At 36.1% G+C, this 25,749-nt stretch overlaps 1 protein-coding gene across 1 annotated transcript in view; it reads right to left on the reverse strand.

Annotated features, from left to right (window-relative positions):
- Window positions 1-25,749, reverse strand: part of LOC138693459 (homeobox protein Nkx-2.4-like) — a 242,540-nt gene that overhangs the window by 41,769 nt on the left and 175,022 nt on the right. The window contains exon 4 of the mRNA XM_069817443.1: window positions 6,162-6,248. Coding sequence (XP_069673544.1) covers window positions 6,162-6,248 — 87 coding nt within the window. The remainder of the gene's footprint in view (window positions 1-6,161; window positions 6,249-25,749) is intronic.

The raw sequence follows: 25,749 nt of genomic DNA on the forward strand, positions 1-25,749 counted from the left end.
TATCCTTCTATCAAACACGAATGTTCCCTGGATCAAACGTCCTATTATAATTATGTAATTACTTTATATTTATTTCTAACAGGTGCAGCGGAGCGCACGGGTACGGCTAGTTCTAAATGAGGCAGTAGAGCAAGTGGACAACTTCAAATACTTGGGATGTACTACAGAGTGATCCAAAAGTCGCGCACATCTTAGGCGATGATAGAAAACAAAAGATGCGAAAACAAATGAATGAGATGTATAAACAATTGAATGCTCTTCCATATTTAAGTATAAAGATACAGAGTACAATTTGAAATTTCAAAGTGAGGGTGATTGGATGTGGGGATGAATTCTAAAATGCGGATGAAATCTAAAATGCAATTAAGCCTGGTTTCAGACTTCCTCCTTAACTTAATATCTAAATTGAGGTGTTTTTTTGTTTAAATTGAATTCAATTTAAATAATTAGTTATTTAGACTAGGAAGTTTTGAAATGAAAGCCCTGTATGTAGGCCAACATATACATTTAAATTATGTAATACGTTCATTTGCTCTCAAGTAACTTTGTAACAAGTTATGTATAATTTTCCATGACTAACCTGTACTTCTGCTTTATTAATGCAATAGCTCTGTTTCAGTTCACTAAACCTTGGGCTATACTCGTACATAGGCCTACTACGTTTCACCATTACCTTATAGAGCTCCATATCCCTTGCCTTGATAATGAATAACAATGTAATTACAAAGAATTGGATTCATTTATAAACTAATACCACAGTTGGGTACTTTGGAATTAGACTATATAAAAATGAAGTATTTCTGTCTTTGTACTCCCCCATTTATGACTAACCCATTTGTATAAGAATAATAATGAATTCATTACGATGTCGCATTCTCTTCCCCTTTATGCCGACTAAATTCGAAACTACTTTGTATTATTTACATTAAACACATCATAATGTCAGCTATCCAAGGCATACTGTAATTAATGACGTCACCATGTTAACAGAAATTGTGGCCAGATTTCTCAAACGTTAAAAAATATCATATCCTAGCAATTAATAACGATTTTTCGCCCTCCTTATACAACGGGTGGTGACTCGAATTTGGGAGAATTTGTCATAATTGAACGAGTTCAAACTAAATTGCTAAATGTCTGTAAGACACGATGCTGTCTCCGTATATGCTACAAGTGGGGGTAAAGTGCCACACACGTTCTACGTCGAAGGCTTCGTCATCCAGTGACGATACTCGACCTTGGAACTACGCATTCCTCGGCAGGCAGGCAGGCAGGCACACGAGACGTCCTACCGTGAGACTAATGCGCTAAAATACGAAATATGCTGATTAATCATCTGTAAATAACACAGGATATAAACAAATAGTTTGGGAAACCTAGCTAATGGCGTTCCATAGTTTTATATGACTTGGAAGTTACGAGGTTTGATTTAAAATTTTCGAATAGGTCTACGTGAAAACGGATAATTATTTCAAGTGATGTTACTCACGAAGTCTCTTATTGAATATTTCTGAGAAATCGAGATTTTTAGTCGATATCATTGCTCTTAAGGATGCATTTTTCCCAGGTGACTGTGCACCATATCGTAGATGGCTATTGGGAACAGAAATACTCGGATTTCTATTCAGATATTAATATAGTTCGTATTCTTCTTCTTCTTATTATTATTATTATTAATATTATTATTATTATTATTATTATTATTATTATTATTATTATTATTATTATTATTATTATTATTATTATTATAAGATATACAATGCAAATTCATAACGTTATGCCTATTGGCTTCAAGAACAGTTATGGGAGAACTGTGACATATTCAAATGCAACAGATTATATTGCCTATGTCAAGATCTTGACGCCCTGTTTTTTAACCCCCTTAAAGATAATATATAATCTGTGAATCTTTCATAAACAAGACAGACCTATACAATGTAAATTTGTCCACACCTGTGGAGTAACGGTTAGCGCGTCTAGCCGCGAAACCAGGTGGCCCGGGTTCGATTCCCGGTCGGGGCAAGTTACCTGGTTGAGGTTTTTTCCGGGGTTTTCCCCCAACCCAATATAAGCAAATGCTGGGTAACTTTCGGTGTTGGACCCCGGACCATTTCACCGGCATTATCACCTTCATCTCATTCAGACGCTAAATAACCTAAGCTGTTGATAAAGCGTCGTAAAATAAAATAAAAACGTACAACGTAAATTCATACCGTTATGTTTATTTCCTTCAAGAACACTTAAGTGAGGAACTGTGATTTATTAAAATGCAACAGATTATATTCCCTATGTCAAGATCTTGACGCCCTGTTTTTTTAAGACCTTAGAGATAATATACTGTATAATCTCTGAATCTTTCATAAACAAGGCAGACCTATACAACGTAAATTCATACCGTTATATTTATTTCCTTCTAGAACACTTTTGTGAGAAACTGTGATTTATTAAAATGCAACAGATTATATTCCCTATGTCAAGATCTTGACGCCCTGTTTTTTTTAAGCCATTAGAGATAATATATAATCTGTGAATCTTTCATAAACAAGGTAGGCCTATACGACGTAAATTCATAACGTTATGTTTATTGCCTTCAAGAACACTTAAATGAGAAACTGTGATTTGCTGAAATGCAACAGCTTACATTCCCTATATCAAGATCTTAACGCCCTGTTTTTTTAATATCCTTAAAGCTAATATATAATCTGTGAATCTTTCATAAACAAGGTATACGATGTAAATTAATAACTTTATGCTTATTGGCTTCAAGAACACTTACGTCAGAAACTGTGATTTATTCAAATGCAACAGATTATATTTCATGTCAAGATATTGACACCTTGTTTTTTTTTAATGTCCTTAAATATAATATATAATCTATGTGAATCTTTCATAAACAATGTTAACTTTCATGTCCCTACAAAAGATATGATAAATCACTATCTTTTCTGTAAAGGGAATTCTAAATAGCTCTTAAACATGGTGCTAGTTTCGGCCCAAGACTTTATAATAACATTACAAACCATTTTCCAAATTTGAAATATTTTAAAATTGAAGCTTTTAAAAAAAGAAATTTATAAGATTATTCATGATATATAATATTTACAAATATGTGTATTTTTTATCTTTTATTTCTGTCGACTATATTCATGTTTTTATTGAATGTCACTGGCTTCTGTCTGATTGTCAATTTATATTAAATGTGTTTTTTCTCTCTTTCTCTCTTCCTTCTTCTTCTTTTTCTTGCTGTTGTGTGTTATTTATTGGTTTGAATTAAGTTACTTACTGTATTTAATAAACTGTCCTTGTAAATGTTATGTTATATTATTGGCTAAGACCATGCCATACACGAGCCTGGCTCTTACGGTAGTGGCTAGAAACATTTTTGTTTTATAATTTTAATTTGTACTCGCTAGCTAGCTAGTTAAATAAAATTAAAATTAAATAAATATTTTTCCTCGTTCTTCAGATGAATTAAAACTTCCGGTTTGTACCGTAGACTACAAAATGTGATCCAATTTAACTTATAAATTTAGAATTTACATAATTGAAAATATTTAGTTCATGTGTTATTATTATTATTATTATTATTATTATTATTATTATTATTATTATTATTATTATTATTATTATTTCATTTTATTATTCTCCTCCTCGTCGTCGTCATCATCATCATCATCATCATCATCATCATCATCAAAGTTTTAATGGACCACTAAAATTGTTTGCGCTCCAATAGACTTGCGCATATTGTTAACTTATGTTATAAATTCACAAATTGCAAAGCTCCTGTATGTCCACTTACTGTGCTACCAAAGTTTTCTGAAGACAATACAACACAATGGCATATCTCAAGCTACCGTTCCCAGTGTCTGTGAACAGAAGATAACATTTGCATTTTCCCATGAAGCGAACTCGACTGCTCTGGATTTTAATCTAGAATGCTACCATTAAATCGTATAACCAAATACATTAATATAATTTTATATGGAAAAGAAAGAAGATATTTTAAAGTAGTTATTTGTACTCGTAGTTGTGTAAATAATTTTGTTATCTCAGTGGAAATTAAATTTGTTAAATATATCAAGTATGTTTTGTAATAACGGGATTGTAAAAAATGATAATGTAAACTGTAAAGCATATTTAGCTCCTTCGTTGAAGGTGTCGAGGAACGAAGTAGTTGGGAACTGAAGTTTTGGAGCACTCTATATGTCAGTCCTCGTCTTGTCAACTTCCCTCACGAGCAGAGACGAAAATGTGTTCTTTGTGCACGTGATCAAACATTAACCAATAGCATAGCAAAAGTTGAGCCTCACCCATATTGGGCTAGTTCACGAAATCTAGTGTTATGTACATACAAGAGACGTCCTTCCGAGCGGCTCTGACAAAGCGATATGTGACAAAAGACTCATCGCGAGCGTCTTTGATTGGGTCATTCGGATCAAATGGAGGGAATTGGCTGTCGAGGGATGTTACGAATCTGCTGCTGGCCGGGGATCTCAAGTTCGAGTAGTGAGATTGCTTGTTGAATTATACTGGCCGTTGTTACCATCATGGTCTGATCATGTCTTCCAATTTCCCAAGTTATTGAAAAACAAAGGGAATTTGACATTGGCACATATACATCATTTATAGATTTTAGAAAGACCGTCGGTTCTGTAGATAGGAAAAAATTACGGATGAATGAAAAATAAAGAAATTTCAATCCACAATACGCTTAGTTGAGAGAATTCATAAAATATACATGAAAAACACAATAGAAATAAGTATGGCATATCTCAAGATTCTACCTAGGTGTATTTCTGAAGAGATCAATCGCGGCTGTTGGTTATTCCTACATAGTTTAACCTAAATGTGGATGAAATAGTTACAATTTAGGTGGGAGGACTGAAAGCAAACGAAAACGTTACAGAGTTAATATGTAATACATTCTTAATCTGATGACCAGCTTAGACGCAGAATTTTCAAAGTCATTTTTTTGTTCAGATAAGTAGGCCTATTGTTGAAACAAAATTTCTTATTAAATATCTCATTCTTACTTAACAGTAAGTGAATGCTTTTTATTACACCTCAATGTATCATAAATATGACATGGACCTGATGCTAATATATCGAAAACGTTTGTTCAAAAAGAAGTTTGTACGAGCAATAAAGTATTGGTACTCCAATATCTCACTGGAGATTAAAAAAAAGAAAAAGTGGAGGTTTGTATTTCAATGTTGTATTGCACGTGTTAAATGAGTTGATATTCACAGCTGGAAATGCCATTAACGACACAAATGTGAAGATATGTTACTAATTGTTGAAGAATAATTAAAAATACCTTGTTATACTAATGTTAAGTAATTTAATCTTGTAAGTTATTGTTAACTGTCAACGATGTAAATTTAATTTTATAGATTATTTTAGTCATTTTTAATACAGTCTAATAACTTTTAAGACTTTTGATATAGACCAATCACAGCCGTGATTCTTAGAATTATTAACGCTATATAATTATCGCTCTCTTCTTTTTACCTCCTCGTTATTGAGATAAGTATCGGTGAACACTGGAAATAGGGCTATAGGTCTAAATGCTCGATTATTATGTATTTGTTGAAAACAACTAAATTCCTTCATAATTTAATTTTGAAAATAATGTATTTATTAATTGTGTAATTTAACTGCCACGATAACTCGGTGCTAGCACGCTGGGCTTATAAGTCAGAGGTCCGGGTTCAAATTCCGGTCTTTCCGTCTTGAAATTATAACTTATGTTGATTTCGTACTATAATTATAAAATAACTAGCTTTTGAAGTTCAGTCCAACTTGCCACATTTAGGTAGACCTTTTGTTTTCTTTATTATTTATTAATTTTATCTCCTCCCTACCCGTGGACGACGCAGGACCACCACGAAGACATCACAGGACAAGAGACAAACATTCAGTCCCGTGGAATAGACATGACGCCTGGAATCGAACTACGAATTGCTTAGTCGGGAAGCGCGTACGCTGTCTTCAGGGGCATACTAATAGATTGCAGTGTATTTCAATAAAACTTGTGATGGGACTGTTAAGAAAGTTCCTTCCTAAGACGATTAAATAACAGTAACATTAGCTAAATTTTCAAGAATAAAATCAAGTCTGTAGAAATTAAACAGCGTAATATCATGACCAGTACTTGCCTGATTCTGAGCGTTTTGTTCCGCCATCGCTTTCTCCTTGGCCTGACGTTTACATTTGTACCGGTGGTTCTGGAACCAGATTTTCACCTGAAAACAAATTGCATGAATTATTACTAATATATGGATATTCTACTTCTTGTAAATGAGTGAACGAGTGAATGAGTAACAGAATGAGTGAGGGCTTAGAGACTAAATGAGTGACAGAGTGACAGAGATTGAGTGAGTGACTTAAAGACTGAGTGTCTAGGAGACTGAGAGCCTCAGTAGCTGGGAGACTGAGTGACTGGGAGACTGAGTGAGTGACTGAAAAACTAAGTTTCTGGGAGACTGAGTGTCTGAGTGACTGGGAGACTAATTGACTGCAAGACTGAGTGACTGGAAGACTGAGTGAGTGCCTAAAAGACTGAGTGTCTGGGAGACTGGGAGGCTGTGTGACTGGGAGACTGAATGACTGGGAGGCTGAGTGACTGGGAGACTGAGTGAGTGACTGAAAGTCGGAGTAACTAAGAGCCAGAGCGACTGGGAGACTGAGTGACAGAGCGCGTGAGTGAGAGTGAGTGACTAAGAATCTGAGTGAGATGCTGAGAGAATGAGATACTGAGAGACTGAGTGAGATACAGAGTGAAATACGGAGAGACTGAGTGAGCTATTGAGAGACTGAGTGAAATACTGAGAGACTGAGTGAGATATTGAGAGACTGGGTGAGATACTGAGTGAAATACTGAGAGACTGAGTGAGATACTGAGAGACTGAGTGAGATACTGAGAGACTGAGTGAGATACTGAGAGACTGAGTGAGATACTGAGAGACTGAGTGAAATACTGAGAGACTGAGTGAGATACTGAGAGACTGAGTGAGATACAGAGTGAAATACGGAGAGACTGAGTGAGATATTGAGAGACTGAGTGAAATACTGAGAGACTGAGTGAGATATTGAGAGACTGAGTGAGATACTGAGTGAAATACTGAGAGACTGAGTGAGATACTGAGAGACTGAGTGAGATACTGAGGGACTGAGTGAGATACTGAGAGACTGAGTGAGATACTAAGAGACTGAGTGAGATACTGAGAGACTGAGTGAGATATCGAGAGAGTGAGTGAAATACTGAGAGACGGAGTGAGATATTGAGAGACTGAGTGAGATACTGAGAGACTGAGTGAGATATTGAGAGACTGAGTGATATTGAGAGACTGAATAAGATACTGGAGACTTAGTGACAATGAGTTACCGAGAGGCTGAGTGAGATACTGGGAAACTAATTGAGATACTAAGAGACTGAGTGACTGAGAAACTAAATGAGTTACCGAGTCTTGAAATTAGTAAATGTCTGACAGCCCCTTAAGATATGACGTAGAGTGTTCCAATGACGAGAAATTGAAATGGTGAATGATGAAGAGTATCGGGAAGTGTTATGATGAGGTATACTCAATATAGGCCTACCGGTGTCTGAGATCGAGTATTTATGTTGTGGTTGGAGCATAAATACACAAGACGAGACGACAGATAACTTAGAGTTGAGATACGCAGAATTATGATAGGTTATGTTTTGAGTTTATGACTTACAACATCAGTTGTTTAGTCAACTATCCGAAGACAGATCTGAATCTCACACGTGATACAAACATCAGTGTGTCACAAATATGAAATGCTAGTGTTAGGCTATTAGTATTTCATCTTTATACCCCGGATTCTGTTTAGTTACTAGTGTTGACACCTGTAAGAGGATGGAAAATCTCACCTTCCAACAAACTTAGAAAACAGTGAAATGAAAAGGCAATGCAAGAAGCCCTAAAATAAGTTAAGAAAAATCGTGTGAGACGATTCACCTGGATTCAATATTACTGTTGGAGAAAACACTTTCTAATGTAGATGCTGAATGCTTGTTCTGTGCTTTTCTTAGTAGAGGCCATTTTGATTTTATAATTTTGTTAATCTTGTAACTTGTTAATAGTATTCCATATTTGTACCTCCATTTATATGAAATAAATATGTTAGATTTTGAGGAAATTACATTTTTGAAACATGTTATAACATCTTACGGAATCCTAAGTGCGGGGTAGCATTCAGCAATAAACAAGACGATACTTTAGGTTCAGTAATAAAAACATGCAGGTTTCAGAACGAAAAAAAGAAAATGGTATTCCATATTAATTGCAACACTTCCTCTACATTAAGTAAACAAAAACAGTACAGTTTGGTACAATTTTCTGTGAGATCTGGTACATTTTATTTTTGGTCGGTGGCAACACTGATTCCACCGATGATAGGAAACCTAGCAGTTAATACAGCCAGGGGCGATTTCTCAGAGCATGCTATGCTTGCTGCGCAAGCCCAATATTTTCGTAGAATGTGCATTTCTCAAAATGGGATTACGTACATTAAAATTGATTTGATTTTTGGAATATTGTATAGGCGTAATATCATCCGCAGGCTGCACACGCAAGTATCGCAACGCTTGCTCGTTTCTCGGAGCTACAGGAAAGACGTAGAAATAGTGAGAATATGATGCGCGCGCAAGTGCCTTTCTCCTTAGTCCGTCCTAGGCGCACATGCTTCTGTTATGTGTTGTTTGAAGCTCTGGTCCGAGAGCTACACCAACGACTATTTAACGTTACACAGAGCAGTATTGACAGCGGGAATGTGCTGTGATTTGCGAGTGCAATGTAATTGTATGAACTGAATGCATGTGTTAGCTTCTGCATGTATTATTAATTCTTAAACATTAATTTGAAGCATTGCAATGAGTTCGGAATTGTGTGTTATTGAAACCTTATTATTAAATCTATTTTCCCGAAAGACTATTCAAGAGAAGAGAGACATAGAGAATATGTGCGCTTGTTCAGTGCAGCTCAATACAACAATATGCATTGGTTGGCAGGGTCGAAAAAACTAAATAAACTGTTTTGTTGGCCATGTTTGTTATACGAGTATTATATCGAACTTCTGCATCTGATAAGCGAATATGATCCAAGACTCATAATGATTTCATAATTATAAAATAAATTATTTTTATTAATTATGAATTATTTTATCCTCCCATCTTCCCCTATGAATAAAAGAGCAAGCCTAACTTTCGTGACTAGCATTCGCCCCTGATCGTTACATAATCGATAAAAGATTATATCAGTGAGAAAATGAAAGCTGTAATACTTGCTGGCTTTGTCTTTAAGCACGAGACTCGCCACGTAGAATAAAGTTAAATTATCCATTTGTTTTTCCTGAGTAAGATTCAACTCTTATTTAGTTGGTTACAATTGAAAAGATGGAGAGCTCGCGGCGCACGCCCCAACGCCAACAAAGAAGAAAGTGTGGGTATGAGGAATTAAAGTGCAGTGTCGACCTCACACCTGAATGAGCATCACTTTACGTCTTTTCAGAATTTCGACGGGGAAAACTATGCAACGCAAACACGGAGAAAAAAAATACATAAAGAACAGCATCGCATCACGTCACATGTAGAGCGTACACGAGAGCACGCCGGGTTTTTCATTAGTGTGTAGCAGACACTTGCGTCTCTATGAACAACGAGAGTAAGAGGCTAAAAGAGCTTTTATACAAGTTTCCTTGTATGAGAATGTCTGACTGGCTGGGTTCGTTACGACCCAAGTCTTAGTGCCGGAGCCGTCCGCAGCGTCTTCTGTTCTTAATTGCACACTCTGTAAGCAAAGACTTGTGAAAAGCTGGCGTCTATGTGTGGAAACATTAAAACACTCATTCACACGTTCTCTGAGGTGCTTCTTTATGGTTTTAATAACGAGTCAGAGTATGTGCAGCCGAGGCTGGAGATATCGCGGCCAGGATTTATTACTATAGCAATAGTGAAGAGCGCCAGAGATCCGTATGCAAGTCTTGAGTTTATACAGGGACATCATTTTATTTTTACTAACATTTTTAATATTAACCAGGCTATACCTTTGGATCAACGATTAAGAACCGGAAACACAGATTGCTACCCCCTTCTACGATTGTAGTTCGATGATGCTGGCGTAAAACACAAACAAATCACTCTACTAGATACAGGAGGGAAGAAAAGTAGTTCATCCTTTTACGTAAACTAGGAAATATCGCGATTTTGAGTTCGATAATTTTCATTAGGTTTTTGTTTAATCTTAATACAGTACAGTATTAACAATAAGTGTTTTTACTCACGAACTGAGTTAGCCATGCGAACGTATTCATTATGCAGTGTATATTATACTGTCTACAGCTCATTAGCGTACAATATACAGATTGAAGTTAAATTGAAAAATAATCATAATATAGATATTTAAACACACTTTTGAAAATGGTGGCCGTTCATTTCGATACAGGCTTCAGTTCTTTTGTGCATATTCTTGCACTATAGACTATTGCATCGAATTCCAATTGCCAGTTTCGTCCTTCGTACTAGTAACTCATGTTGAAATAATTTTGTACCTAGTCTATGAAAGAGTACCTTACGTACTGTTAATTCAATCTTCACTTTTGCCCGACCCGCACAGATAAAATTACTCAGACATGCTATCTACTGTCCGTCCAAGTGGTTATGCCGCAGGATCGTAGAAAGGGAGGAAATCACGTGACAGTTAATTACTTAACGAGGCCTTTTTATTTAAGTTATTTTAAACAGTTCTATAATATTACGTAAACGTCCAATTCCTAACAGAAATTAATGTTTTCGGAAAAGAGCTAAGACAGCCCAGCTTTTACAGAGGGGCGAACAGAAGCAGGTGGGGGAAATCGGGATGCGACGTAGGCAAACGGACAGTACCTGTGCGAAAATATGATTCAATATTGAAAGCTCTTTCGTCACTGGAAAACGCGAACACATTTCTGGAACGTACTATACACACTAACTCAGTGCTGTTTACTACAGTATATGCGGTCTTGGATCTGTAGAGGACAGTTGGAATTTCATTAGTAGAAGGGGTGGGAGTGAAGTACAATAAAAATTGAAGTAAAAATAAAATGATGTCCCTGTATGAAATATACGTTGAGTAAAGATGAAGCTGGGACAGATTTTCTCCTGTCACTCCCATTTCCTCTTCCATAATTTTACGTCTCTATAATTGAAAACCCCTTCGGAATAAGGGTGTAACCAATAAATCTATAATACACGTTTCAGGTTAAGGGATTAGGTACAGCTTATAGCAGTAAAATTTTGGAAATATTCAACATTTTTTTCCTCCATTACTGTATCTTGTACAGTAATGAAAATTAGTGTGTGTAAAACACTGTTCTTCTTCTATATGAAAAAAAATATATATTACGATTTAAAAAAAAATTGACTTTTTTTTTTTTTTTCTTTCAAAATTCGGTTCACTGTGCAGTGATGAAGCTTTTCCCACTTAACTCAAAAACTATCCAACTTTCTATGATGAAATTTTTTGTGTGTATTTATGCATGTCATATCTATAATACTATGCAAGATCACTTCTCTACCTTTGATAGATTGTCTGATAAAAAATAAATTTCTTTAAAAATGATCAAATATCAGTATTTTCTTCTAACACAAAATAAAAAAAAAATATTATTTATTAAGGAATGTAGTTGAAAGAGCATGGTATTGCAAACACGAGTTTCAGCAATAAAATTAAAGAGAGAGAACGTGAAAAAGTTAACAATTTATGAGTTATGAGTGAAACGCTTCATCACTGCACAATGAACTACCACCATTATGAATTTTGAAAAAAAAAATATATATATATATATATGGAAGAAAAAATGTTAATATTTCCAAAAACTTTACTGCTATAAGCTGTACCTAACCCCTTAAGGGAAATTAATTTCAGGAGCATATTTCGTTAGGCCTATAATTACATGAACAACCATCTGAATAATCATGGATACAAGTTCATTGAGCTATTGAATGCAATCATTTATTGTCATAAATAAATGCTTCAGAATTACTTTTTCCATGTACCTATATTTAATTAATTTGATGTTGCACTCTTATTCCGGGAAGGTCTTCAATTTTTAATCATTCTTTTCACTTGTTCTCTAAGAGCCATATTCTCAACAGCTGGCCTAGTTCAAACTCTGTTTAATTTAAACTCCTTGAAATGTAATCCAAGGTTTAAATGTGCTCCATATTTTCAACACTACCTTGAAGATAGGTTAGTTTAACCTACTGCGAAAATCTAAGCATTGGAATTCTGAGTTCAGTTGGTAATCCTGCATTTCTGGTTAATTGTTCGTTACGGGTATTACATATTAATTTTAGTTAATAAATCATTAATTTATCTTTATTTTTTATTTAAATTCAATATTTTATTTAATATCATACAAATTAAATAATATTCATTCATTCATTCTGCTCAAGGACAGGTCTTTCACTGCAAACCCAGCATTCTCCAGTCTTTCCTATTTTCTGCCTTCATCTTATTCTCCGCATATGATCCATATATCTTAGTCGTCTATCATCTGATATCTTCTTCTGCACCGAACTCTGCTCCCATTCACCATTCCTTCCAGTGCATCCTTCAGTAGGCAGTTTCTTCTCAGCCAATTTCTTTTCTCTTCCTGATCAGTTTCGGCATTATTCTTTCTTCACCCACTCTTTCCAACACAGCTTCGTTTTTTATTATGTCTGTCCACTTCACACGCTCCATTCTTCTCCATATCCACATTTCAAATGCTTCTAGTTGCTTCTCTTCACTTCGTCGTAATGTCTATGTTTCTGCCCCCATACAAGGCTACACTCCACATAAAGCACTTCACTAGTCTCTTCCTTTGTTTTTTTCCAGGGTCAGCAGAAGATCCTCTCTTACTATTAAAAGCTTCCTTCGCTATTGCTATCCTACTTTTGACTTCCTGGCAGCAGCTCATGCTGCTGCTTATAATACACTCCAAGTATTTGAAGCTGTCCACTTGCTCTAATGCCTCATTTAGAATTCCCAAGTTTACATTCTTTACATCCTCTGATTGAGGTTCTGGCTGATATATTAGAGTCCGCGTCACCGTTTTTGGCTTGTGAAATAAGTAATGGGAACGTTAAGTGCGAGGGTGTCTTACGTTTGCCGCAGTCACTCTGACAACTGTGTTTGGCGAATGGCTGATGTGACGTGTATAGAAAGTGGTACCATTCTCAACTGCACTAGCAACATTCTCACGAACTAGGCACTATATATCTAGGACACACGCCAAAAATGCTGGCGCCAACTGTATCAGGCAGTACATCTCACTTGACGATGTATGTCAGAGGAAGAACAATTGTTTGTATGTATCTGAAGTCTCATTAGTGTAATATGTAGTTAGTCGACGATGTACGCAATTGAAGGGAAAAGGAACTGGCCATCCTACCCCATTATCTCCTGGCTAGTTGTCTCATAAATTGTGCCTTCTTGGTATCACTTGTTAGGTTCAGACCTGTCTTCGGACAGTTGACTAAACAACAACAACCTTCTTCTTTCTATGACCATGGTCTTCGTCTTGTTTGCATTTATCTTCATCCCATACTGCTCACAACTGTCACTTAACTCCAATAGCATATCAATTAGTACCGTCTCCCCTTCTGCTAACAACACTACATCATCAGCAAATCTTAATTATATTCATATTATTGTGTTATGATAATGCAACAGTAAAAACAAAATACAGATATCAGGCAGTTAGATTTGTTAGCTTGTAGGCATCTGAATGGTTTGAGAGAGAATATAATAATAATAATAATAATAATAATAATAATAATCTTTCGTTTTCATAAAACCATGCTTCACAATGTCCATCTTTTCTGTTGTAGATGACATTTTAATGCTGTATACTTTTGTGGTAGTCCTACTATTGCTTTAGAAAATTCACTTTTCACTATACTTACAGTACTTTGATATATATGCTATAATGTTTCCAACATTCATTTGAAATGTTTTGGTGCATAATATCTTGTTGTTGTTTAGTTAACTGTCCGAAGACAGATCTGAACCTCACAAGTGATAGGTACTAAAAAGTACCTTATGAGACAACTAGGCCATGAGATAACGGCTTAGGGTAGCCAGTTTCTTTCCCCTTCCATTGCATACATCGCCGATTAGCTACATGTTACACTAATCAGACTTCAGATGCATACAAACAATTCTCCTTTCTCTGACAAATATCGTCAAGTAAAAAAAAAAAAATTTCAACTGGAGAAAGAGCATAATTTCTGTTTGTAGGTGATTTGATTCTGTCTTCTATTTGATTTAATACCACGTGTACAGTATCCTTATGGAGCCTAAACATTCTTTGTCTAGGTAAAATTTTTATATATTTATCTTCAATTTCATAAGTCAGCGAAATAGTCTTATGCAATGGAGGTGGAAAGGTTACATCAGCTTCTTGTCTATGCGGATGACGTGAATATGTTAGGAGAAAGTCCAGAAACGATTAGGGAAAACACGGAAATTTTACTTGAAGCAAGTAAATTCCGAAAAGACAAAGTATATGATTATGTCTCTTGACCAGAATATTGTACGAAATGGAAACATAAAAATTGGAGATTTATCCTTCGTAGAGGTAGAAAAATTCAAATATCTTGGAGCAACAGTAACAAATATAAATGACACTCGGGAGAAAATTAAACGCAGAATAAATATGGGAAATGCCTGTTATTATTCAGTTCAAAAGCTTTTGTTATCTATTCTGCTGTCAAAAAATCTGAAAGTTAGAATTTATAAAACAGTTATGTTACCGGTTGTGAGACTTGGACTCTCACTTTGAGAGAGGAGCAGAGATTAAGGGTGTTTGAGAATAAGGTTCTTAGGAAAATATTTGGGGCTAAGAGGGATGAAGTTACAGGAGAATGGAGAAAGTTACACAATGCAGAACTGCATGCATTTTTTTCTTCACCTGACATAATTAAGAACGTTAAATCCAGACGTTTGAGATGGGCAGAGCATGTAGCACGTAGGTCTATGGGCGAATTCAGAAATGCATATAGAGTGTCAGTTGAGAGACGTGAGGGAAAAAGACCTTTGGGGAGGTCGAGACGCAGGTGGGGGGATAATATTAAGATGGATTTGAGGGAAGTGGGATATGATAATTGAGACTGGATTAATCTTGCACAGGATAGGAACCGATGGAGGGCTTATGTGAGGGCGGCAATGAACCTACAGGTTCCTTAAAAAGCATTTGTAAATATAAATAAATAGAGGTGAAAAGAAACTGGTCACTCTACTTCATTATCTCCTGACTTATTTGTGTCACTTGTGAGGTTCCAATCTGTCTTCGGATACTAATAATACTAGAGTCGACGGCAATTGGGAAGGCGATTGTCTGCTAGCGTTTGCTTCGAGAGAGACAGATAGAGAGAGCAAGGCAGCGTACAACATTGACACATCATACTTCACGTGCACGTATAATACAAATAGCGCAGGAAAGAATTTAAATTATCAAAAGACAATAATGACCTTAGCCGTTGATTACTGTAAGCATGACATCAAACATAAACTCTTTCCTTCACTAATAATAATGCACGGTTTTCAATCCCACACCACATGCTTATGCAGTCGTTTCTTGCGCATTGGCAACGTTGCAGCCAGCATCAAGATGGCCGGCAACGTTCTGCTCGTCAACGTTTTTAAAATAATTATACACCTTAAACACTATTTTCCGCGCCTGCCTGTGCAGTGCTTGTCTTTTCACAGTCTCTTCTTCCATTTATTTATCTTACACACACACACACACACACACACACACACACACAGACAGACACACAGACACACAGAGACAGACACACAGACAGACAGACAGACACACAGACACACAGACACACACACAATAAATGTTATTTTTACTTATTCAATGTATTGAAACACTCAAACGTGAACAAACGAACTCTGGAAGCACTTGTTATAGACTGATTCTGATTGGTTCTACTGTACAAGCTTGTGACATAACATGCCAGAAATGCTACGGCGCATGTAGGAGCCGACCGCTTCCGAACTGCCGTCTCGTCTAGTATGTCATATTTGCGACACACTGATGTTGATATCACATGTGAGGTTCAGACCTGTCTTCGGATAGTTGACTAAACAACTGATGTACCAAAAGCAATTTGCAATATCATGCTTTTTCTGAAAACAAAAATATAACAGTAAACAGTAGAAAGACATGAAAACGATGATGCAGTAGGTTGCAGTAGGCCCATATCTGAAGTAGGAGAGTTGATAAATCTTCAAGATATGAAAATCAAACTTGAGAAGAGGAAAATGAAGAAATAAAATCGTAGCGAACAAAGTGTTAATGGATAAAATAATCTTTCTAAAATCTTGTAGAGCAACAGAAACTCTTTTGTGTTAGCAAAAATAATTCTCCGGTGTGGAGAACCATTGCAGTAACCATACCTGCGGTTGTCGCTGCACTTCCTTTGATGATGAATAAACAGGCAAACTTGTTTAGTGAGCTCAACAGTTAATCACGTTTGAAACTAGTTGATACAGTCTGTCAGCGCAGTGGTGTCATAAATTTGTAAACACAAACAGAGCTGCTTCATGCGCCACCTCCACTTGGAAATGGGCACTTGGCTCTTAAGTGGCTCTGGAGACTTCCGACAGAACGGAGTGGCTCGAGCTTTTGTTTTCATATGAGACTCCACGCACACATTCAAACATTCACAATCTTCAATATTTTTCCTGCTTAAGATCTTGAGAGACTTTCCTCTCTTCGATTGCTTCTCCTAGTTTAGCGTCTTTCTACATCTATTGCGGTGTCCCTTTTCCCCAGATATAAACCTACATCACAGTCCAGTCCAGGCGATTCCATCTCAAATCGACCGAAATATAGAGAAAATTGACCTTGCAATTTTTAAATACAATGAAACTTTTTCTGTGCGTTGACAACTGTGGTACAATGCTTTGTGCAAAGTTTGAGGCATCAGAACTTCATAGTGTTTAAATTAAAAATATTTAAATTTATCGTATTTTCATAAAATTAGCAACTTTACACTATTGTGGCTCCGAAACCCTTTCACCCAATGATCAAAATCATGGTTTATTTTGATGCTGAGAAATTAGAGTTTATATTGACATGTAACCTGTTTTTCTTACTTTTTATGGAAATGGAGAAATTTAGATTTTTCTTCATTAAGACACCTCTGCCCACGAAAAAATATTTTAAAAATATATGGTTAGATTCCGCATTGAAAGTACAAATAAACACACATTTTTTTTACTGATGCACCGTTGATAAGAAAGTATTGAAAATATCAAATAAAGAAAATAAATAGTACGCGCGTGAAGTAACCAGCTGACTGTGACGCAGGAGCTAGCCGAGACAACCAAGGCCAGGAGACAAACATATAATGTTTCGTCTAGTAGCGCATAGCTGGGCTAGCTTTATCACAAGTTTTCATAAACACAGGAGTAAAATGACACCCAACGTTCACTTATCTTCATCTTTCGGCCAGTGCATGCGGTACTGCGTCGTTCAAGTCTAGGCGTGTGAAAATAATTTATTTAATACCCTCGAAACTTATTGCCGAGCTACTAAGAAAACAATGCCGAATCCCTCTTAATAATGCAATGTTTTTTTCTCAACATTTTTTTACATTTTTACAAATGGACAAAAAGCCTAAAAGTAAGTAAAATTAGATTATCTGTCTCTCTGTATACAATAAAAATAAGGATTACATCTTAACATAACCTACCAAATGTCAGCTTCAAAATGAGCTCCCGTTCAATGTTCTGCAGTAAATGGTTCCAGAGTTCTGAGCGCTGAAAGAGGCTTGTTTTTATAAAATACGCTAAATTTGTCGCTCAACAATACGAAAACCGTTTGACTTTCGATAGTATATTTTTGCAAATGCACTCTCCTCAGCACCTTGTATGAATAGGGAAAAATTAGAGTATTAAAAAAAATGCGAAGTTTTTTACTGATCGATTTCATATGGAATGGCCCATAGTCACGAAACTTGAGTTGTGAGGGTGCTAGGAACAATTGACTGTGCCGGTACTATTTCGCATTATCTGTAATGAGGCGATATTAGCGATCCTAGTGGTTAGCAACTATCTATGGATGCATATTTACTACGTATTGAGCGTCGTGACTGTATATACTAGATTGTGCCTACAGTATGCTAGATTTTAGATCTACCTGAGCGAAATCGGTTTTATAAATGCTGAAAGATTATACTTATTTTTGTTATTAATTTTTTGAGCCATTTAGTGATTTAAACCATAGATATTTAGTCGACTGATGTAATTGGAGTGATATAAGATCACCACTGGAATATGATCCTTTGTCCCGTCTGAAATGGATCGGAATCAGCCATACACGTTGCGATTGATCAAGAGAGAAGAACAATAAATAAATTCTCTCTGTCCCTTTCCTCTATTTTGTGCTTTGCCCTTCATATTTTTATTTTTATCTCTTCTGTCTCAAATGTTCCTACTTAACTCCTCCCTGCTTCTTCTCCTCTCTTTTCTCTCTTCTACTCATCTCTCTCTTTAGCTCTCTGTTCATATCTTTAATTTCTTTCTATTCTTGTACCTCCCTCTTTTCTTATGTTATTCTCTTTCGATTTTTATTTCCATCAAATTTCTTCTTTCTTTTCATTTATTTTTTCATTACTCATATGTTGTCACTATTCCCATTTTGTATTCTGACTTTTCTCTCTCTTTCCTTTTTTCTGTGTACACTTTTATCTGATTCTTTTTCACTTCCCTTTCTTTTCGTAATCTTTCCTCTCTTTCCCTCTTCCCTTTTCTCATTCCTCTTTTCATTCATCTGTTTTCCTCGTCTCATCTTCACTATTTTTTTCTGTAACGCCCCTTTTTTTCTAACTCCATTAGATTTTCTTTTTCTAACTCCATTAGATTTTCTCTTTCTGTATTCTTTTTTCTTATTCCCCCCCCCTACTTTTCCTCTTTCTATTATTTTTCCTCCTTCCATTTCACCTCATTCCATTGTTTTCTATTTTCCTCTTCATGTTTCTATTCCTCTTTTCCATTTATCTTCCCCGCTTATTATCGTTCCTTATTTTCTCTTTCTTTCATTTCTTTTTCCCTAGTCTTTTCTCCTTTCCTCTTCAGGTTTCCTTTTTTCCCGTCCTTCTCTTTTCCTATCCATTTCCTCTTTTTGTTTTCTTTCTGATCACTTCCCCTTCTATATCTACTACACACCTTTTCCCTTTTTCTTTCTCTTTTCCTCTCCTTTTTCCCTTATCCTCTTCTTTTCCACTTTATCTCTTCCTTTTCCCATTCCCTGTTCTCTTTCACCATTACTGGTTCTCTTTTCACTTTACCTCATCTCCTATATTTTTCCTCTTCCTCTTATCTCTTCCCTTCCCTTTCCTTCCTTCCTCTTTCTTTCTCTTTCCCGCTTCTCGTTTTCCTTTTCCTCTTCTCTTTTCTCTTTTCCTCTTCTCTTTTCCCTTTTCCTCCTTCTCTTTTCCCTTTCCTCCTTCTCTTTTCCCTTTCCACCTTCTCTTTTCCCTTTCCTCCTTCTCTTTTCCCTTTCCTCCTTCTCTTTTCCCTTTCCTCCTTCTCTTTTCCCTTTCCTCCTTCTCTTTTCCCTTTCCTCCTTCTCTTTTCCCTTTCCTCCTTCTCTTTTTCCTTTCCTCCTTCTCTTTTTCCTTTCCTCCTTCTCTTTTTCCTTTCCTCCTTCTCTTTTCCCTTTCCTCCTTCTCTTTTCCCTTTCCTCCTTCTCTTTTCCCTTTCCTCCTTCTCTTTTCCCTTTCCTCCTTCTCTTTTTCCTTTCCTCCTTCTCTTTTCCCTTTCCTCCTTCTCTTTTCCCTTTCCTCCTTCTCGTTTCCCTTTCCTCCTTCTCTTTTCCCTTTCCTCCTTCTCTTTTCCCTTTTCCTCTTCTCTTTTCCCTTTCCTCTTTCTCTTTTCCCTTTCCTCTTTCTCTTTTTCCTTTTCCTCTTCTCTTTTCCCTTTCCTCCTTCTCTTTTCCCTTTTCCTCTTCTATTTTCCCTTTCCTCCTCCTCATTTCCTTTCCCTCTTCTCTTTTCCTATTTCCCCTTGTATTTTCCCTTTCCTCCTCGTATTTCCTTTCCCTCTTCTCTTTTCCCTCTTCCTCTCCTATTTTTTCTTTCCCCTTCCTCTTTTCCTTTCCCTCTTCTCTTGTTTTCTTTCCCTCTTCTCTTTACCCTTTTACTCTTCTCTTTCTTTTTACCTTCACTTTTTCTTCTTTCCTCTTTTTACTCTTTCCCTCTCCTTTTTTGCTCATTTTCTCTTTTTCCTAATATCCTGTTTTTCTCTTTTCCTCTTTGTCTCTTCCTTTTCTGTTTTCTCTTTTTTCTCTCTCTTTCACATATTACCTTATTTTTCTCGTTCTCCTCTGTTTCCTTTATTCACTTTTTTCTCTTTCTTATCTTTTTTCTTTTCCTCCTTTTTTCTTTTCCTCCTCTTCTTTCTGTTTCTTCTCTTCCTCTGTTTCTCTTCTTTCTGTTGTCTTCTTATTTTTCTTTCTTCTCTTCCCCATTTTTCTCTTTACTTTTTCTCTCTTCTGTTTTCTTTCTTTCTATTTTTCCACTTCTAATTTTATCATCCCCGTTTCATTTTCACTTCTTTTTTCTTTTCCCTTATTTATTCATATATTTTCCCTCTTCTGTCTCCCCTTCCTCACTTTTTCCTTCCCATTCTCTCGTCTATTTTCTTCTTCCCTGTTCTTTATTTTCCTTTTTTATTTTCCCTCTTCATTTTTTCTTTTCCTATTTTTCTTTTGCTCTATCCATGTTCTTTCCCTCTTATTTTTTATTTTTTTTCACCTTCGCTGTTCTACTTCTCTTTTGTATTCTTTTTTCTGTGTTTATTTTGTTTTTTATGTCTCTCTTCTTTCTTTTCTTCGCCTCTTCTTTCTTCTCCCCCTCTTTTTGTCCTTTTCTCCTCCTATTTCTTCTTTTTTCTCGTCTTCTCTTCCCTTTCTCTCTTTTTCCTTCTCTTTCCCTTTAATTTTTATCTTCCCCTCTTCTTTTTTATTTCTTCTCATTCCTCTTTTGTATGATTTTCCTCTGTTCCCCTTCATTTTTTCCTCAAATTTTTCTTTTTTCCACTTCTTTCCTCTCTTTGCCACTTTTTCTTTCTCCTTTTCTTCTCTCTCCGTTCTCTTTCCTGCTTCCTCATCCTCCTCCTCTCTCTTTCCTTTTTGTGTCCCTTTTCTTTCCTATTCCTCATCTATCACTTCTTTTATCTCTCTCATGTCTATTTTAGTTTGTCTATCTATCTCTCTTCTTTCGTCTCTTTCTGTTTTTATTATCATCTCTTCTTGCTTCCAAGGATTGTACCTATTGAGGCTTGTGGACCAACATGAAGTATTAACAAGTAGCGGAACAGTCATATCTGGATCGTGGTAGACGACCACAGCAAACTGATTTCTTGCAATGAACTTAACGTCATCTTTAAGTGAACATACGGCCCAGAATGCGATAAGATGTGCAGGAGTAGTTCACACAGAAGCTTAAGCACGCGGGAAACCGCAGCCGGGGAGGCTCGGTTCAAATTAATTAGTTAAGCTTGCTATTAGACCACCGCACGAATCGATTGTCCGGGGTGGAAGGCGACTTAGCCATATTTACCTTCACGCCGAACGAGGTTCAGTTAACAGCAGGACGCGGGGAGCATATCCAGTCATAAGCACTTCATTAAATACACATCCCTGTGAGAGTTTATTTCGTTTTCATTGACTACTGATTACGGCTCCCTTCCCTGTATCTTCTCAGTCGTTTCACCGCATACAACAGCTGCACCCAGTTGCGTTCTTACATATCCTGCGCGTATAGAACCCGCAGGAACAATACAGGGAGGGGATTCGCAGTTAGCATTATCATTGTTCCAGTTTGATTCGTCGCTATCCTCCGTATCAAACGATAAAGCACTCGGACTTGCTACAGCCCCAGACATAGCCTATGTGTAATTTATTAGTAAATATTAAATTGTATCCATTTATATTATTTCTAATAACTGACGAGCAGGAAACGAATTTCAATGCAAATAAGTTACACATATATTCATGAATAAAGCCCGAATTTCTAAGCACAATCAAACAGTAAAATAAGCAAGTAAGCACGAAAAATGGTAAAAATAAGCACCAAAATAAGCAAACGCGTATACACGGAAATATTATGATAAATTCGTAGAACTCTTACATTATTATTATTATTATTATTATTATTATTATTATTATTATTATTATTATTATTATTACTTACTGGCTTTTATTCATTGCCGCCCTCACATAAGCCCGCCATTGGTCCCTATCCTGAGCAAGATTAATCCATTCTCTATCATCATATCCCACCTCCCTCAAATCCATTTTAATATTATCTTCCCATCTACGTCTCGGCCTCCCTAAAGGTCTTTTTCCCTCCGGCCACCCAACTAACACTCTATATGCATTTCTGGATTCTCCCATACGTGCTACATGCCCTGCCCATCCCAAACGTCTGGATTTAATGTTCCTAATTATGTCAGGTGAAGAATACAATGCGTGCAGTTGTGTGTTGTGTAACTTTCTCCATTCTCCTGTAACTTCATCCTTCCTGGCCCCAAATATTTTCCTAAGCACATTATTCTCAAACACCCTTAACCCATGTTCCTCTCTCAAAGTGAGAGTCCAAGTTTCACAACCATAAAGAACAACTGGTAATATAACTGTTTTATCAATTTTAACTTTCAAATTTTTTGACAGCAGACTGGATGATAAAAGCTTCTCAACCGAATAATAAGAGGCATTTTCCATATTTATTCTGTGTTTAATTTCCTCCCGAGTATCATTTATATTTGTTACTGTTGCTCCAAGATATTTGAACTTCTCCACCTCTTCAAAAGATAAATTTCCAATTTTTATATTTCCATTTCGTACAATATTCTAGTCACGAGACATAATCATATACTTTGTCTTTTCGGGATTTACTTCCAAACCTGTCTCTTTACTTGCTTCCAGTAAAATTTCCGTGTTTTCCCTAATCGTTTGTGGATTTTCTCCTAACATATTCACGTCATCCGCATAGACGAGCAGCTGATGTAACCCGTTCAATTCCAAACTCTCTCTGTTATCCTGGACTTTCCTAATGGCATACTCTAGAGCAAAGTTAAAAAGTAAAGGTGTTAGTGCATCTCCTTGCTTTAGCCCACAGTGAATTGGAAACGCATCTGACAGAAACTGACCTATACGAACTCTGCTGTACGTTTCACTGAGACACATTTTAATTAATCGAACTAGTTTCTTGGGAATACCAAATTCAATCAGAATATCATATAAAACTTCTCTCTTATTATTATTATTATTATTATTATTATTATTATTATTAACTTATTATTATTATTATTATTATTATTATTATTATTATTATTATTATTAATTTGCACAATCTTGCTACATAAGTACTTACAGCGTTATTTTTAATTGACACAGTCATTGTACATAATTAGGCCTACTTATGCGGTATTCCGAAGTGTAGCGTTAATCTGTATCAAGAACATAGCCTACTGTTCATAATCACAAACTGTGGATTTTCTTTTAAAAATTAACTACAATAAAAATATTAACTTCGTCTATGCCATATATATTTTATAAATTAAATAAAAGTGGCTTGACATGACTTATCCAGAGAATTAAATGTTAGAGCTATAAAAAATAGTAGTAATATTATAACTCATGCGGTAAAACTTTAGAATACGCACGCTTATATATAGTTTTTACCTTTTTGAAAAATGACAGTTAGTCTATATGAAGACAACCGTACTAAAATACATTTGATTATAGTCTACTAGTGGCCCGTTAAATTCCTCTTCTGCAACCCGACAGTCCACTAACTTTAAAGGTCCACTAACTAATGGAGGAATACATTATTTATAGGTCTGTTTTCTTGCAGCCCAGCAAGGCTATTGAGAGTCGTGTGTAGGCGAGAGGGGGGGGGGGCACATTTGAACAGTTTTCTTATTTACGTGTATTATTCACATCCATTATTAAATTTTTTAAGTTTTGACACAGAATTATGAGACATTGCTTAATACACTTAAGAATTTTATATTTGCAGAAATTACACATATCTGAAACGTAAATTAAGTCAGAAAAAACTCTTGTAATATGTTCAAACCAGTTCCATATATGAAGTACCTTTGAACAGGTATGGGACACTTTTGAACAATGTCCAAATCATCTATTGAAAACCTAATTAACTCTCAAAAAGTAATGTAAGAGTACTACTATGGTTACGTTTTTCTTTTCTTTAAAGCTACCGAAGTCCACATCAAAGTGTTTCATTGTCATATTCCTTCTGAATTCATCGGTTATGTGAATTTCATAACAATAGCACTTTTATCTGTCTTACTGCAGTCTTCAGTTTTAAGGTATGCAAAGTTCCACGTTTGTCGAAACCTCTACATCAGGCCTGCACAAACAGCGCTCAACGAGCGCGCGCGCTCCTTCGGAGCGGGAGAGCGGTGTTTACCGCTCGCCGAAACGGAGAGGAAGATACGTCAGAATAACATAGAGGAGAGGAAAACGACCACTCAGTCATCTAGTGGAGTGCAGTGTGTAGGCCTATTCTCAGTAACTGTTTCACGTTGCTTATCTACTGCTACAGTACAGTATGGAGGAATCTAAAAGACGGAACATAACATTTAACATTTAACGATTTACACCTCGAACTTATTGATCTTCAATGTGACCTAAGGCCTAAAGATCGTTTGAATAATACTACTAGCCTGATTGAGTTTTACAAGACTAAACATTAACAATAATGTCCACGACTACACAGGCTGGCTGTGAAAATGATTGCTATGTTTGGCCCAACATTTATATTTGTGAGCAACTGTTTTCTATAATCAACTTTAATAAAGGGAGACATAGAACATCTGTAACTGATGTTTCATTACGATCAGTAGGCTACTGTTCCTTTCAGCTGCCAACAGCATAAAACCTCGTTTTGATGTACTGATAAATAAAAATATAACAAAATGATATTGTACATTTAAGTAGCTATAGAATTTCTATTATTTCTGTAAAATAAATATTTCTTTATTAATTAATAATAGTCCAAGATAGTTTTTCATTTCATGAACACTCTTACTAGTACTTCCTTTTGTATATATTTTGTAGGAGATACACCCCTTCTTCAGTCCACCCTTATACAGAGCGCAGCTAATATCTGCATTCCGCTCATGAGCTGTGAGCCGGCTCGGAGAGCGCAAACCTTGTGCAGGCCTGCTCTACATAAACCTGGCATTGTCCAACTACCTCTTTCTTTAGTTTTCTTTTGCTTATTACTTCAGAAAAAAAAATTCTCAGTGGCATTTATTTCTACGGCTACTATATCTTGTACAGTTCCACATAAACCTGACATCGTAGATATAGCTCTTGACAGGCTGGTGTTCTCAAGTTTTGTCATTCAGAGTTGTCGTGTACCTTCATAAAGTCCTAAAGTAAATCAATTATTGTCCTATGCTTCGATATACTTACAAGCTAAATGACGAGCATAATCATATGTTAATTGACATATATTTGTGAAAGTCATGCCACAATTAATCGTAATAATTTAATAATACAACTAATTTAGACTCCTGCTCTTCGCTGAACACCCATTGTCTCGTGTATCGAGAACCATATTTTCCACCTGAGACGTGTGAGACATGTTATACTTTGAAGCTGCAGCTCTTAATAAGAGTTAACCTCCATTGACAGCATTCCTGA

This window comes from Periplaneta americana, chromosome 17 (assembly GCF_040183065.1).
Source record: "Periplaneta americana isolate PAMFEO1 chromosome 17, P.americana_PAMFEO1_priV1, whole genome shotgun sequence".
Lineage (NCBI taxonomy): Eukaryota > Metazoa > Arthropoda > Insecta > Blattodea > Blattidae > Periplaneta > Periplaneta americana.